General features: G+C 36.2%; 1 protein-coding gene across 1 annotated transcript; it reads right to left on the reverse strand.

Annotated features, from left to right (window-relative positions):
- Positions 1-265: 265 nt before the first annotated feature.
- On the reverse strand, positions 266-16,409 carry LOC116251412 (lysine--tRNA ligase, chloroplastic/mitochondrial). The gene is made up of 14 exons (XM_031625669.2): positions 16,071-16,409; positions 15,094-15,309; positions 14,251-14,362; positions 13,304-13,412; positions 12,148-12,205; positions 6,842-6,910; positions 5,045-5,152; positions 3,487-3,579; positions 3,217-3,321; positions 2,405-2,611; positions 2,163-2,257; positions 911-1,001; positions 662-841; positions 266-571 (listed from the first exon to the last, which is right to left on the reverse strand). The coding sequence occupies exons 1-14, from the start codon at positions 16,248-16,250 to the stop codon at positions 479-481; spliced, it is 1,716 nt and encodes a 571-aa protein (XP_031481529.1). The 5' UTR covers positions 16,251-16,409; the 3' UTR covers positions 266-478.
- Between the last annotated feature and the right edge of the window lie 351 nt (positions 16,410-16,760).

Raw genomic sequence — 16,760 nt, forward strand, 5'->3', positions numbered from 1 at the left:
TTTGTAAAATACTAAACAAATATACATTTTAAAATATATAAAAACGTAACAAAATATGAAAGCTTTCAGATGACAGTTTCTTTTGACAACGCGTGCCAAGGACCACATTTTGTTAGGCATCAAATTCTTGAAGCGAGTGTGGTCGGTCTGTGTTGTATGTACTCGTCTCCACAGCCAGATGATGGGCTGAAATAACATGTAGCCGTAGATCTTGAAGATTTAAAGAAAGAATCAAAATGGCACTTCAAATTGAAAAGACACCGACTAAAATGTCAACTCTTAAGAGCTCATTCATCACATCAATGTTATTCCCTTACTGTTACAGAAACTGACTTCTTGAATGGGCAATTTACTCTTCTCCACAAGGGAAAGAAAATTACCATCTAAAATTTTGAAGAGAATCACAAAGATAGCTGCAATTTAACATCAGAGAAAAGGGAAATAAAATTGACAAATAATTTAAAAAGAAGGGAGATTACTACTGTTGAAGCTTGAGAACTGGGAATGCAATAACGTCACGGATGCTTGCAGAGTTTGTGAGAAGCATCACTAGCCGATCAATCCCCAACCCCTGCATTTTAGTTTCTTGTAAAATGAAAAACACATTCATGGGGTGTATAGCAACACACAGAAGCATAATCAAGCAATCTCAAGAAAATACCATTCCAGAAGCAGGTGGCATCCCATATTCTAAAGCGTTCAGAAAATCTTCGTCCAGGCTGACTTCATACGAGTCATCATCGTCGTCTTCTGTTGTCTCCGACTCTGCAGATTTTGAACCCAAGTTCTTTGCTGCTCGCTTGATGTTGTGCTGTCTAATTTGATGCTCCAAGCGCTCCCTCTGGATCCAAGAAGTCAACTGAATACTTGGAGACAACTTACAGTGAAAATGAGAATTTAGTTAAACTACCTGATCAATAGGATCAGTCAATTCTGAGAATGCGTTAGCTAGTTCACGACCACAAATGAATAGCTCAAACCGCTCGGTCAAACCTGCAGACCTGTAATAAAGGATCAAGCCACATTCATAAAGGCATCCTTGGAGATCAAGATGGAGACATACTTATTGTCTTTGATACTTTAACCTTGAAACTTTGATATAAAACTGCAGCAGCGCACAACAACAGCAGAATAGCAGGCATAGACGAGTTGGGAAAGGAATACACCAGTCAGAGAATAAGAAGAGGAACAACGATAGATGCTCCCTATTAACAGACAGAGAGAGAGAGAGCAAGATCGAAGGCTTCTGGAATACAGTCACACTGACCCTATATTTTCATGGACAGCAGTTTAGGGAAGTCTGGTCCTGAACCCTTGTGGCAACAGCAGCAAAAACCCTTAAGATGAACCACTTCAGACACCCCAGAAGCACCTTGGCTAGGCTTACACAAGAGGCTGACTCTGATGGGTCTCTTAACTGCTGACTGGCCTCCTCGCAGCTAGTTCCTCTCCCACTATGTCAACACCCTTGAGTCTAAAATCACTTTGTTTATTGTCTGAAGGCTCTGAACCATAACCCCATCAAATCATCTCATAACCATGCAAAAATATGGACCAAATTCCTTACAGAAAAGCAAACCCCAAGATCTCATATTTGAGTACTTTCTGATAGTAAAAAAAAAGTCTTATCCATCTAAAGAAAAAATTGTTTTATGATCTAGCCAAATTAGTAGGTACTTAAAAGGCCTTTACAAGTGGCTCAATAAGTTAAATGGATGAACAAAGATCCTGGAAGAAACTATACCAATTTTTTAAATTTTATTTCATTTTTGTAAACATAAGCACATAAGGAATACCTTTCTTAATGTCGCACTAGTAGGTAACGGGTCAAGACACTAATAATTCAAATTTTTTTTTTTACCTGAGTATTCATTTTAATGGTCTAACATAGTTCAAAATTCAAATATACCAATGCATCCATGCATTCGTCAAAATACAAGTGCAAGTTTATCACAATTCACAAATCACAACCATAACCTGGAAAAATAAAAGGGAACTTGCTCATAATGGGATATGTGATTGACTGTCAGCATCAAGGACATGAAAAGCAAAAATTAGAACACACAGGAAAATGGCAATCACAGCTCAGCAGAAGTATGTGAAATATACGAGTTTGACAGCCATCTGCTATATGCATGTCAGATATACGAAGAGAACAATACCTTCTATGCGGTTTTGCAAGAGGTGATATCTCAACTGGGTAATCCAGCACAAAAGTTGGCTGCACAAGTGTTGGTTCCACAATCGTCTCAAACACCTGCACTAAGTAAACCAATAAACTGACAAAGCTGGATATCCAGAAGAAATGAACAAGGAAAGCAGTTTATTGAGGAATTTGATTCCAACAAAGAATGCAAGGAGATCCAAAATGTTGTGTAGTATTGATACAGAAAGACGTGCTTACCTCATTAAGCATATGACCTACAGATGGACATGACTCTATGGAGATTCTGTCTTTTGGGTCTAGGAGATTCCTTAGTGCAGATATGACTACTTCTTTAGCCACTTTGATGTCATCACCCAACCCAGTAAAATCCACTCCAATTGCTTCTTTCACAAGATTATGCATAGTTTCTCTCCTCCAAGGCCTTTCTAAGCAAATTTCTGTCCCCTGCATATAAAAGTATCTACCATTAGACAACTTGAAGACCATGCATAAGCTTTACATGCGTACAATATAAACATGATTTTTTTCAACAAATCAGTATTTCTACTGTCTTCAATTCATAGTCTAAAACTTGAATTGCTTCTTCAAATTCAACGGATATGTACTTATTTAGCTATTCCTAACATAATAATAAAAAGAGAAGCACAAAAAAACCTGGAAAAGCCACAGGAGCTCTCAGTTATGCAACTACTTGTGAACATTTAGCAATTTCACTATCCCCGAGTGGACAGAACCAGTCAAGCTTATATAGCAGCAACTTACCTACTGTTCATGAAGGTTTAAATGTAAAATGTCAAGCAACTACATGATCGCCAAACCCACCTTCAACATATTACCTTGAAGAGATGATGACATGTATTCCAAGGATTGCACCATTATTGGGCAATCAAGTACAAGTACACTAAAGGAGACTAAAGCATCATATACAGTAGTTTGTCAAGCATGACACATGGTGGAGATCATGCAGCAAGAAGTATGTTGAGGTACTGTGTCAGAAGATATACAACATAGGACCCCAGAACATACTACTAAAAGAGTCCAGAAAGTACCTGATAATCAATAGTTAGCTTTCCATGAACAGCAAGTGCACATCTGGTGATGATCTCCTCAGCCATATCCATCATGTTCTGATAATCCGAATATGCTTCATACATCTAAATCTCAAACTACGACTCACAATAGTTAGTTACTGATCTTGGTCATCAAAGTAACAAAACACAAAAATGCTTCCAGGCAGCGGTGTAGAAACATACCAAGAAAATGTACAGAGGTACAAAAGAACAGGATTGACTTAGAAGTTTAAACCAACATTTCCTTACCTCAATGGTTGTGAATTCAGGATTGTGGCGAGTGGAAATGCCCTCATTTCTGAATATCCGACCTATTTCAAAGACCTTTTCAAATCCTCCAACCTGTACACAAGCACATTTGATTCAGAAGTATGTATATTTCTGCTTTCTGATTAAGCTGCCAGAACAGTTTGCGACATAACTGAGTATCCACGCCATCATTGCACATGTTAAGATGCAGACATGCTCATTGATCCTTATCTTGCACCAACGATATACAGAACCTTTTTAATTAGGATACTTTGATACTTATTCTTTTAGGAGCCAGAGTACATGATTGCTTTACATGTCCAGTATATTTACTTCATGCAGTTGGCAACAGTTTACTTCCATGTTGCATGGGTTTGAAATATTAAAGCCAACTAACCAAGTAACTTCTGCCTTTGCTGAAAGTCACTTACCAGCAGCTTGGCACTTAATGCCTGACAAATAAAAAAAAATCAAAAATGTAATTTTTCCTTTTATTACAAAATTCGCTATCTGGTAACTTCTCAATATCGTGTACATGAAAGGGTCTTAAGTTTTCTATGACCTTACAATGCTACTAACACTGTTTTCATTAACTTAATAGGATGGTCCTAATCTTAAAGTCATACCTACAATCTGTTGAATGAAACTAAGCAAAAGGACGAGAAAAATATGGAAGGAAGGAAAGAAGGGAGATGAGATGAACAGAAAAGGCTGGAATAAAAAACAGGTTGTTTTTCTACTCCAAAACAAGAAAAAACATCTTTTCAAAAACGATAGGCAGTGACAAAGATTATTCTCGGCATGCCATATCAAGAACACTATTTGCAGGTCCTGAGAAAATAACCATGTCCCTCATGAGAATATGACTCCTTTAACACCTAGTCTTTTTGCAGGCAACCATTACCACTGCCTTCAATTTTTGTTGAATTGGGAACATGTACAGTATCGTTTATATTGGCTACGGCATATTAATTATGAGTTGATCAACAATGATTGAACAAATAGACTTTACCCCAGATGAAATATGATGATAGCTGTAGAAACTCCCAGCAGCAAAACTTAAAAGTTCAATCGAAGCACATCATTAGAAAAAGCAAAAGTTTGTAATATGAAAGAAGGGTGGCAATGATGGATTAAATAGTTGATAAATTCACCAAATTTTCATCTAAGGAGAATATGGCACAATAGGCTGTTCTACTATATAAAGAAGCAATTCAGGAACATCAGGAAGACACTTAATGCCTTATTGGTAATTCTACCATTTCCTGGGCACCTATAAATCATCTACATGACCGTATATCAGACAGCACACAGCCAGAATATAGACATAATATATCTGGCTGAGCTCTTTTATACTTTATTAGTTGCCTCAAATGATTTAAGGGGAGGTCTGGGCATAGAAACCATAATTTTATGTCTAATTTCATTTAACTGTGTTTCAAGAGCAGCTTTTTGTTTATTCCCTACCTTCCAGTTGGGAATGTCATTCTGTTCTATTTTCTCAAGTGAGAAATACCAAGACAGAAAAAATAGAACAAAAATACAGATGGTTACCCACCAGCATTCTCTTCAAGTGCAGTTCTGTTGCGATTCTCAAATAAAGATCCCTTCCAAGTGAATTGTGATATGTTATGAAAGGTCTAGCTTCTGCTCCACCTGCTGCTCCCTGCTTGACAATTGTTAAACCATTAGAAACTGAAATACGTAATAAAGAAAAATGTTCATGAAGTATATGGTTGTAGACTTGACAGAAGAGGTGTAAATAGAAAAAACAACACCGACTTACACGTGGTGGGAAAGCATGCTGAGGTGCAGTCAGAGTGCACAGAAAACAACTTACATGCTATAGAGCTCATATCTTAAATGAAAAGTACACACGTGGTGAAAAACTATATGAATTCATAACCAATCGGTAGAAGAACATTTAGAGGTTAATTTGTCAAATAACCATAAATTTTAAGGTATTTCAGAAGCTTGGTCACTGGATCAGCAAGTATAAGTTCAAAGTCCAGCCTAAAGTACACAGAATTTGCTCCAAAAGGAAACCCTTTCCTAACATGCAGATCAATAATTTTAAGTTTTAACACAATCAACAACAAAAAGAAAATTGATCAGCACACTATACGGTGAGGCACCAGACTCCAGCAATAGAAGAATATGTAACATACTTGAGACTGTTCAGTATGCAGAAGGCAATATTAAGAATGATAAATGCTGGAATGCAACCTATCCATTAACAAAAATAAGGGCTTCCAATAGCAAAAATCTGATAGAGACCAATTAAAAGTCTTGAATAGGGAAAACAAGGAATCCTAAGCAGGTACTACTGAAACTTTCCTAACCTTATCTATCTCGGCAGAACTAGCAATTCACAGTTTTTCTAACAAGAAATGGAAAAAAAACTCAAAGTACTTTAAATTCAGGCATGCCCTGGTACATGGCACCCAATACTTCTGCCCTCACCCAACACCTCTGTCCTCATGCGACCCTTTTAATTGCAATGACAATTTGTGGGAATTCATTTGTTCATCACTCCAAGCAGCTAATCTAATATGTCTTATTCATATACAGCTTGACACTCCTTTGTGATTTTTATTTATAAAATTGTCGATTATCAGCTTTAACCAACTCCCTTTTCATGAAATTTAATTTCTTGAACTACCCAAGATTAGTACTTCAAATTGCACAATCCACAAAGAAGGAACTTGACATCATTGGAGAGGTCAATCTAGATTCTTCAAAACTTGCACAGTGTTCCATCTCAGAATTTAGCCCTTTTCCAAGCTCAGATAATTGGACCAAATTTTGGTCCCCAGTGATCACATATCCCACTTTAATATAGTTTACTTTAGTTACCTTAATGCTAAGTTGCTTACTATGACGTACAACTATCTGGTACTTGGTTGTCTGCCCTTCCAAATTCTAACTCCTTTTTTCCCATTCTCCAAAGTGGGTGAACAGCAACTGAGGACAGGGTGCCTTGAATTTTCATCATATGCAGCAACTTCTTTTTGAGTTTCTTAGAAGTAAAAATACACTTCAAGGTCAAATTGTAAATATTAGAATTCTCCTACTAAGTTACATATAAAAGAAAAAGTAGCTTCAGTCAAATTTTTGCAGAAGTCCCAACAGCTTGGGAGTGCTTACAAGATGCTAATTTGATAGGCACGAGGTAACAAAACTACCTATGCAAGCTATGATCCACAGGTATTACTTATGAAGACTGTGCGGACAAAATAGAAATGAACAATGGTAGATAGAAGCACATGAACTATAAAGATATAATATGACAGACCAAAATGACTAATGAAACAAAGATGATGAACACTGTACAGCTTAAAATAAGACAGCACACCTGTAAAACAGGAGTCTCAATTTCCACAAAATTCATGGCTTCCATTGTTCGGCGTATTTCTGACACAATCTACACATCCACTAGGGTCAGATCATAATATCAAGGCAACTCTACAACTTTCACTAAAAGGACATGCAAATAAAAGCTTATTGAACAAGGAAAAAGTGCAATTGAAGAGAAATCACTCTTAATAATATCAGCATGTATCAGCCCATATTAGCCAATAAATATCTCACATCATCAGGTTAACAATGTCATGTGGGGCCCCAATATGACCCACTTAAAAAAAAAAGGCTAATATGAGGCCAAATTAGCCCATATCTGGCCAATAGAACCTGTATTGAAAAGTTAATTAAAGCGGACACTCATTAGTTTTCAAGGTCTCTGATACAAGATAGAACCAACATTTACAACATTGAAGAAAATCTAAAAAGCAGATACAGTAGACAACAGGAAAAGGAAGATAAGCAGAGGGTTCAGTTGGCAATAACCTCTCTACATAAATAAAGAAATCCATGACATTTGAGTTGTTGAGTTCAAGAAAACCCGATCTAACCAGCATTTATATGACATTATATCATCAAGGTTCATGGACAGACAAAGAGATGTGCAAACAAGAGGATGAATGTGAATTAATATCCTGATATTTGCAGAATAATATCATGACTCATGAGATTATCTTGAAATTACCCAAACCTTATGGCAACAAAGTAAATCTCAGGAGCGAACAACATTGCCTTAGCATGTTGTGTAACAGCAAATAGAATACAATTACTTCCCATTTTGTTTGCTATTTAACATTGATTTGTTACATATCCAGCTCGATATGCTTCCAGAAACATATTTCCAACTCCACCTAATCCACTTAAGGACCTCCTACTTTACAAAATCTAACTGATGTAAAATTTAGACAGAATGATGAATTTCTGCCCTTACTGATCCTGTCTAGTCAAACAATTTCACTCTGTTAACTCCCAAACCAACTGAAAACTATGTCACATGATTTCCAGTACAGATGTCAAGCAATTTCAGAAAACTTGGACACGGAAACATTGCTAAGAGTAAGATTTGAACCAACCACAAAAGATGTCCATTATGAAATTCATAATACGAAAAATATTAAAATACATTTTTCCATGTCCAGTACAAGCATCCATGTCTAGCTGTTGCCACATGGATGCGGCTTCCATTTTGCTATGTCCATGTGACTTAGCCCGAAACTGTTTAAAGCATGAAATTGTTAGGAAATAAGATATCTAGTTGATATCATAACTAGATTAAGTTGATATCATAGCTAGGTTAGGTTTTTATTTTTCTTTTCTATGTATTTTATTTTTTCTTTTATTTTTTCTTTTTTTTATTTTTTAATCTTTTGTTCTAGCCGTTGGAACCTCCTCTAACTCCCTTTCTTCATTCCTCCTTCTTGTATAAATAGTAGAGCTGCCTCTTGTACAAACTAAGTTGTGTTTTACAGCCTTCACATATTTTATTGAATGAGTTTATCCTTCTCCACTTGGCCTTAGTGCCTTCTTATTGCTATATGCATCTTTTGTGACTGTTATAGTCACTTTTCACATGGTATCAGAGCCATTGGGCTGATTCTTGAATATTGTTAAAGGCTGTTGCTGTTATTTTGAGTTGCTGGTTCATTGAAGAAACTTTTTGGATATCATCCCCTGAAGACTATTGTCGTGGCTGCTCACCAACTGTTTGGTGAAACTTCCAGAAGAATCACTTCTTGATTTCCTTCGAGATTATTGTTCTCATGGAGGACTCCAAAGTTTCAATCGAAGGAGGAAGTTATTATGCTCCATACAACCTTGATGGAACCAACTATACGTTATGGGCAAAATGTTTGGAAATGCATATCAAAGGAAAACATTTATGGGGCTTCATAAAAGGTACATCTATCCTTCCTTCTCTTAAGTTAACCAAAGTAGAAAATGAGATTGAGAAACAACTAGACGGAGAGGAAAGACAAAATGCCATGAATGAATATTACAAAAAATTAGACGATTGGGAAGCCAAGAATTCTAGGATTAAAGAACGGATTTATGGAAGTATTGAACCTAGGATTGCCCAAAATCTTATGTATTATGAAAAAGCTAGTGAAGTTTGGGAATATCTCAAGAGAATGTTTACCCAAAAACATATGGCCTGAAAGTATCTTTTGATTCAAAAGGCCCAAAGTATCAAACAAGGAGAGAAAAATGTTAGAGAATATTTATGAAAATCTCTAGTGTGTGAAATGAGTTAGATCAACTTAGTCCCACACTAAGGATGGATTGCAAGTGCCATGAGATTAGAAGAAATGAAGTCGATGAATTTAGATTTTTTCAATTTCTTCAAGGACTACGACCCGAATTTGAACAAATAAGGTCAGCCCTTCTTTCCCTAGCCTCTCCTCCACTCATTCATGAACTCCTTACAAAGCTAAGTGGAGAAGAAACTAGAATGAAACTATCCAAAGAAATGGATAAGGATAGTGTTCTTATTTCAAAACAAGAAGAAGAAAGAGTCTTAGCTGCCTCTAGACCCGAAAACAACATCAAATCTTTTAGACTTCTTCACTTTAAGAATCAAAATAGAAGAGAATATAAAGTTGTTTACCACTTTTGCCATGAATCGGGTCACAAGACGTAGTTGTCCAAAGTTGAACAGCAATGAAGGACAATCACGAAATCTTGGAGGAAATTTTCTCAAAGGAAGAACTTCATATCCTCAAGGAGGGCAACACAATCGGGGAATTTCATATCCTCAAGGTGGACAATACAACACTAGACAATTTGATCAAAAAAGGGTTGCAAATGTTGCAAATGAAGGATGTGATCTTTAGTCAATCTCCACAACGTTGAATCAAATCATGACAGACCCATGATCAAGGAGTCAAATTCCGGAGCACTAGCAACAACGGCATCCATCTCCAACACTCCCGGTATGTTTTCTTGGCTTTTAGATTCTGGTGCATCTTTTCATATGACACCAAATATATCATCTTTGACCAATTTTGAACAAACAACAAAGGAATCAAATGTAGTTACCGCCGATGGAACTTCTTTGAGTGTTAAAGGGATTGGAAATTTTGAAAAAATATTTGGAAAACAAAAATTTTTTGTTCCAAAAGTTAGTTATGTCCCTAGACTTAATCTTAACTTACTTTTTGTGTCACAAATCTTAGATCTTGGTTTTGACATAGTTTTCTCATCAAACAAATGTTTGGTGCAGGATCACCAAACCAGAAGATTGATTGGGGAAGGTTTTAGAAAAGATGACCTTTACTACATTGACAATTTATGTATCCCCAAAGAAAAGTTTTGTCAGTATGTCGAAAATGTGAACATCAATGTTTGGCACCAAAGATTAGGTCATCCAAACATTAGTAAATTGTCTATGATGAGTCCTACCAATGATATTTTTATTGAGAACTTTAAATGTAATGATTGTATACATGGAAAAATGAAATCTTTATCTTTTGGACAAAGAAACTTCTTCTCTTCTTTGCCTTTTGAGCTTGTTCATTCCGATGTATGGGGACCCTCTCCTATCATGTCAAAAAAAGGGTTGTCATATTATGTGATTTTTGTTGATGATTTCACTAGGTATTGTTGGATATATTTCTTAAAGACATAAATCCGAAGTTGGTACAAACACAGTTCAATGCTAAATTAAAAAATTTAAGGACTGATTCTGGGGGTAAATACATTTCAAATGAGTTCAAAACATATTTGGAAAACTATGGAATAGTCCATCAAAAATCATGTCCAAGAACACCTCAACAAAATGGACTTTCTGAAAGAAAACATAGGCACATAATTGAAACAACAAGAACCCTTCTTATTGCCAAAAATGTGCCTAAAAACTTTTGGGATGAAACAGCCCTTGCCTCTGTCTATCTCATAAACAGAATGTCTTTAAAAATTTTAAACAATACAACCCCATTTCAAATGTGCATTCAAGGTTATTGAATGTGCATTCATTGGTTATTTTGAAACACAAAAAGGCTACAAAAATTATGACCCAGTCAAAGACAAGATCATAGTTTCAAGGAATGTAAAGTTTTGTGAAGATGAAAATGGATTTAAAAATTGTGGAGAGTCACAACCCAACAATGATTATTCCTTTTTATTTATCTCTCTCAATGTGATGATGAAATGCATGATGTTGATGATAGTAACAATGATGATAATGATAGTAGAGTAACCAATAATATAATCACATATCATCGAAGAAACCGACAACAAGATGTTGGTGAGGAAGAACATCATGAGACTATTGATCTCCAACCAACTCCAACTCCAAGTGAAGGAAACCTTAGAAGATCCACTAGAAATGTAAGACAACCCAATAGATTTGTTTCATATGAAACTTTTACCCCAACACATAGAGCTAGAATTAATTTCATTCACTCTCACTTTGAACCTTCTACCTTTAATAAAGCCTCCAAATATATTGAGTGAAAGAATGTCACGTTAGAAGAATTAGATGCCGTGAGAAAAGCCCAAACTTGGGAAATACAAGATTTACCTATAGGAAAAAAGACTATTGGATGTAAGTAGGTATACAAAGTGAAAACTAAAAGTGATGGATCTCTAGAGAGATATAAAGCAAGACTTGTTGCCAAAGGTTACACTTGAGAATATGGTATTGACTATGAGGAACCTCCAACAGCTGGAACAGCCTCCTCTAACTCCCTTTCTTCATTCCTCCTTCTTGTATAAATAGTAGAGCTGCATCTTCTACAAACTAGGCTGTGTTTTACAGCCTTCACATATTTTATTGAATGAGTTTATCCTTCTCCACTTGGCCTTAGTGCCTTTTTATTGTTATATGCATCTTTTGTGACTGTTATAGTCACTTTTCACAGAAATATGCTTCCTAAAGATCCTGATATCCTGAAAAAGAAACTGAAAAACAAAGAAGATCCTGATATCCTGATAGCCTAAAGATCCTGATATCTGAAAAAGAAACTGAAAAACATGGCTATCTGAATTAGATCCAGACTAAAAGTTTAAAACTTATCTTCCTCAGTTGCCTAATTGGAATGTACAAAGTACAAACATTCAGAATGAAGCAATCACTTTAGTAGAATATTCTCATTTTCAACAGGTCATACTGATAGCTACATGTCTTGTATCTAACCTTCTTACTGGTTCTGCCAGAAGTGTAAGCTTTTCAAAAAGTATATTTACAGAGATTCCTGTAAAGATGATTTTCTGACATAGTCAATTAGTGAGTAGTTTGATAGAACAGCAAACCATATAATTTCAAGCACAGAACATGAATTTCATGATGGATGAGGCTGCCACCTTAGCTCTTATCCGGAATATATCTGTTACTTCAGGATTTGCAATCATGTCCAAGTACCTGAAAAACACAAAAAAGGGAGGAAAAATCATATCATAGAGATGTGAGAGCATAAGATCAAGAATACATTCCAAATAAATCCCAAAAATCAAAAGCAACAATAACAACATGCCTTTGGCAGAAGAGGTTTACATGTACAGAGGTGAAGTACGAAAATGATAAGAGGCAGTTGTGTCAGGTTGAAGTGTGGTGATCTTGCCTACCTGTTATTAGTATATATATATATATATATATATATATATATAGATAGAGAGAGAGAGAGAGAGAGAGAGAGAGAGGAGGTGTGAACTAACATCCCTGTGACATCTTACTGGTACATAGCACATCACCTAGTTGGCACTTGCAACAGAAAGAACAGAAAGTTCCAACAAAAAGGGACTAGGTTTATGCAGAACATCATCCAGACATTTCAATTCCAATTACAACTTTAATACACAACATACCATAAACATCAACCATTTATCATATGCTCACACTCAACTAAATGGTAGGACTAGGTAATACTTGTTGATCTAATCAATTAAAGAACTTGTCTCAAATCAGAATCTAGGTTAATAGCCAACATAAAATATCCCAGAAAAAAGCACCTCAAAAAAATTCCCTAGCTCAATAGCTATCAAACGAGAACCAGCCTAGCACACTAAAATAATCTTCAAATTAGCAGGATTAAAGAAGTTCTTGAGTCAATCATCTAAACTCAAACTTCTAAACAATTGAAATTTGAAAACAAGGAATTTAAGTGATCAACTTTGCCTAAAAGGCAACCTAAAGAACCATGTTATTCGGTTCGCAGAATCAAACTGTATGCATTTTCAGTATGTGGTTGATTGGATCAGTGGACATTTCTACAGTAATATCAAATCAGAAGAATGTAATAGAGAAGAGGCTGCAACTAAACATAAACATAGTTCACTCAACAGTTTATGTAGCAGAGATACTGATCTCCATGCATGTCAAATAAGAATAAAAACAGAGGGAAACATCCCAATACAAAATGTAATTATTAGAGTACATTAAAGTTCAAGAGTGTCTTTAACATCGAACTGGCAAGAATTAAACATTTGCCATGAGAAATGAAAACTTAGAAAGAAAACCCACCGCTGACGATATCGCTTATCCACATCCGTAAGGCCATGATATTTATCTGGCAGTGGAAGCAGGGACTTTGTGAGGATTGCAAAAGAATGAACAGACACAGAAAGTTCGCCTGCACGTCAAAATAAAGAGAAACTATCAAATAGCCTCTCATATGAGCAGGAGAAAGAACTTACAGAATTGTAATATGCAGAAAAAGGGGAAAAGGATCCCTTTTCTCTCATAAATGGCTTCACAGATGGATCACAAAGCATTAGCAATCAACTTTTAGCTACAGAAACTGTTGCATAACATTAACACAACATGCAAGCAGCTATTGTATATCAAATAAATTACATATGATACACATTTCTGCTAATTAATTCTATTATATATAAGAATTCAAATCTGAATTAAGACGCAAACATATAAAAGTAAGGAATCAGCCTATCCAGAACACTGAAATCCAGGGTTCAAGAAACCTACCAGTTACTAAGCATTTCCTTGGCACTTCGGGAGTTTGGTTGATATTTAGATTAGAATAAGATTGTTGTATTTAATTAGCTATGTACTTGTTATATGATAAGTTGAAATGACTCTCAGTGTGATGTCACATTATCTGTTTGACAGAAAAGGGGAACTAGGTGCATCCAAACACCCACTTTTTCCCTTGTCTACTTAATTTGTAAGAAGGTGCTATGCGTAAGGCTATAAGCATAGTAGGGAGAAATCTGAGTACTTATGACAGACAGAAGCACATCGCTGAATGAAATCATGAATAAGAAATTCCGAGAGTATTATTCATGGCCACAGCCCCATAAAATTAGTAAATGCTATTGATGTGAGGTCCTGCTTGTACGCAAAATGAAAAAAGTAAATAACTAAAACAGGAAAATAGATAAAGAAAATCCTACAACTGAAAATATTTTTAAAAAAAAGTTTGAAAAATTCCAAACTATGATAAGAATTACCTTTCTCAGTTCTCTTTATGGATCCCGTAGCACCCAATATGTCACCTATATCAACAAAATCCTTCAGTTGCCCAAATTGTTCTCCTTGAAACCTTCCCTTTTCACAATAAAGCTAAGAAACACATCCAATAAAATATCTCAGTCCCTTGTTCATGCGATAGACTACATAGGACAACACCAGATGAAATAACATTACAGACTGGTAACTGAAGAACTAGCCATCAGAGATTGCATTACATTTGTGAATTTGTAAGTTGTAGTTTAAAGTCATTAAAGAAAGGCCCTCCGGTTGACCAATAATATATGTTTGCAGAATTATGCTTTCTTTTTACTCAGAGGATGTTGCAGTTTTGTAAAATGACCATTCAACATATCTGACCATTGAACATATCAGCAAAGAAGTTTTGGCTTGCTTTGCGGTTTGTGGTCCTTGCTTAACTCGACACCACATGATTCAGGATTGAATATTCCGCATTGTATTAACTTTATATTTAGTCAAACAGTATGTGCTCCACTGGATCACCTCCTTATTTGAGAGTTTCATGTGTTACTGTTTCACCTCATTTGTTCATTTTTAAGCCCTTTAATGCAACTTTCCTTTATCTATTAATCTACAGACTTTAATGGGTTCCCAATTCTCATGCTAAAAAGACCAAAAACTATGTTCTCATAGAGTGATGAAGCATTTTCAATCTTTGCATGGTAATATTTGACAGTGTCAGTTCAAACTTCAAATACAACATAAAAGCGTTTTAAGAACTGTCCATCGTGCTAATTTTGAATACAAGAGCACACTAACACTGTAACAGAATGAAGCATGGTCAAGAGGGAATGTCTAAATACCTGAATGGTCCCTGAATCATCCCTCAGTATCAAGAATGAGAGCTTTTTACCAAAATCTCTTCGAGCAATTATTCTTCCAGCCACTGATACCAGATCCTCTTCAGCCTCTTCCCCATTTTTTAAGTTCTTATATAGTTCTTGTAGCTCAGCAGCACTGTGCGACTTATTCCACTTATATGCATATGGCTCACATCCTTGAGACCTTAAATCCTCTACCTGTTTGACAACCAGCATACACGTCAAAAACCATGTAGCTTTGAAAACTGAAAAGTACAGTACAACAGACATCCGACCAATAATGTCCCCAAAATGTGTATTGAAGTGAAAGGTGAAAGGTAGATACTAATAAAGTGACTTTTTCAAATTTTATCGTTGACAATTCTCTCCAAATTTCCATTTGCTTGGCCTTCAAAAGTGTTCCAGCTCAACAACAAGAAAAGGGGCAGCTCATACTGTACTAAAAGTGCAAACAATGTTGCATACAAGAGCAGCATTTCATCATGTAAGAAAAAAAGAGAGTCGTCACAATAAGTTGGTATAACAATTGATCCATTTTGCTCGAAAGAGCAAAAGAAAACAGGTTGTTGCTTGAACGATTCGCACTACGCAATCATACAAATAATGGAAAACCAAGGTGCTGCATTCTGTTGCATATTGCAAAATTTAGAGAAGTAGAATGCGGTATATAGGTTTCTCACTTTTTTCCAGATAACTGGATGAATGAACACGCCAATATAGATTAACATGCGCTCAAGAGATACAATCGACATGAACTATTTGTTAATCAAACCCATTCAATAGTAATGCGAATCCCTCGCCAGCACAAATATCGGACAGAATACTGATATCAGAAAACAACAAAAGGACGAAGCGACCAAACAACAACTACCCACGACTTCACTTCCCATGGCAAGAAGAAAAGTTACATCCAATAGGAGGAATTTTCATGGTAAAAAAAAAAAGATGGGTGGTGTTACTTTATTGAGACGAATGGTACGAATGGCGTCTCTGTCGGAGGTGGAAGCCGTAGCAGGCCTCCTCCTCTCCGCCGTTCTTCCGCTTGCCGACACGCACCGGACCGCCGGCCGTACATACCTTGAGAGGTTAACGAAATGCTTCAGCGGCAGGCTCGTTCTCCATAACTTCAGAGCTTCCATGGCCCGAGAGGGCGATCGGCCCTTCCTCTAGATAACTTAGCAACTCCCCTCACTCTCCGTCTCTCTGCGCAAGAAAGCATCCGGATACCAAGGCATTGCCTCGTGGGTTTATAGTCTTCTCAGCAAAAATGCGCGACTCCTTGTTGAATGTCAAGAAAAAGTCACCCAATTGCAGACGCCACATTTATAATCCACGCGGAGGGCAAAAACTCTGAAAAGCATGGCATTTCAAGAAACGATACAAAAATATGTAAACATATGTTAGGATTGGGCCACCACCAAACTAATTGTGATGAATATTAGTTGCATTGCACAGTATAGAAATGAACTGCAGGCATCCGATATAAAATATTACTTTCAATTCTACAGTCGCCTATAAGATACTAGATGAGTCATGTCAAACGAGTTTAATGTATCAATTGGAGTCGATTGGGGTTGTGTAAAATATGTTGAGATTGAAACATGAAGGCAATATTTTAGCCACGAGAAAAAAAAAAAAAACTGACAACC

Source organism: Nymphaea colorata, chromosome 3 (genome assembly GCF_008831285.2).
Source record: "Nymphaea colorata isolate Beijing-Zhang1983 chromosome 3, ASM883128v2, whole genome shotgun sequence".
In the NCBI taxonomy this organism is placed as follows: domain Eukaryota; kingdom Viridiplantae; phylum Streptophyta; class Magnoliopsida; order Nymphaeales; family Nymphaeaceae; genus Nymphaea; species Nymphaea colorata.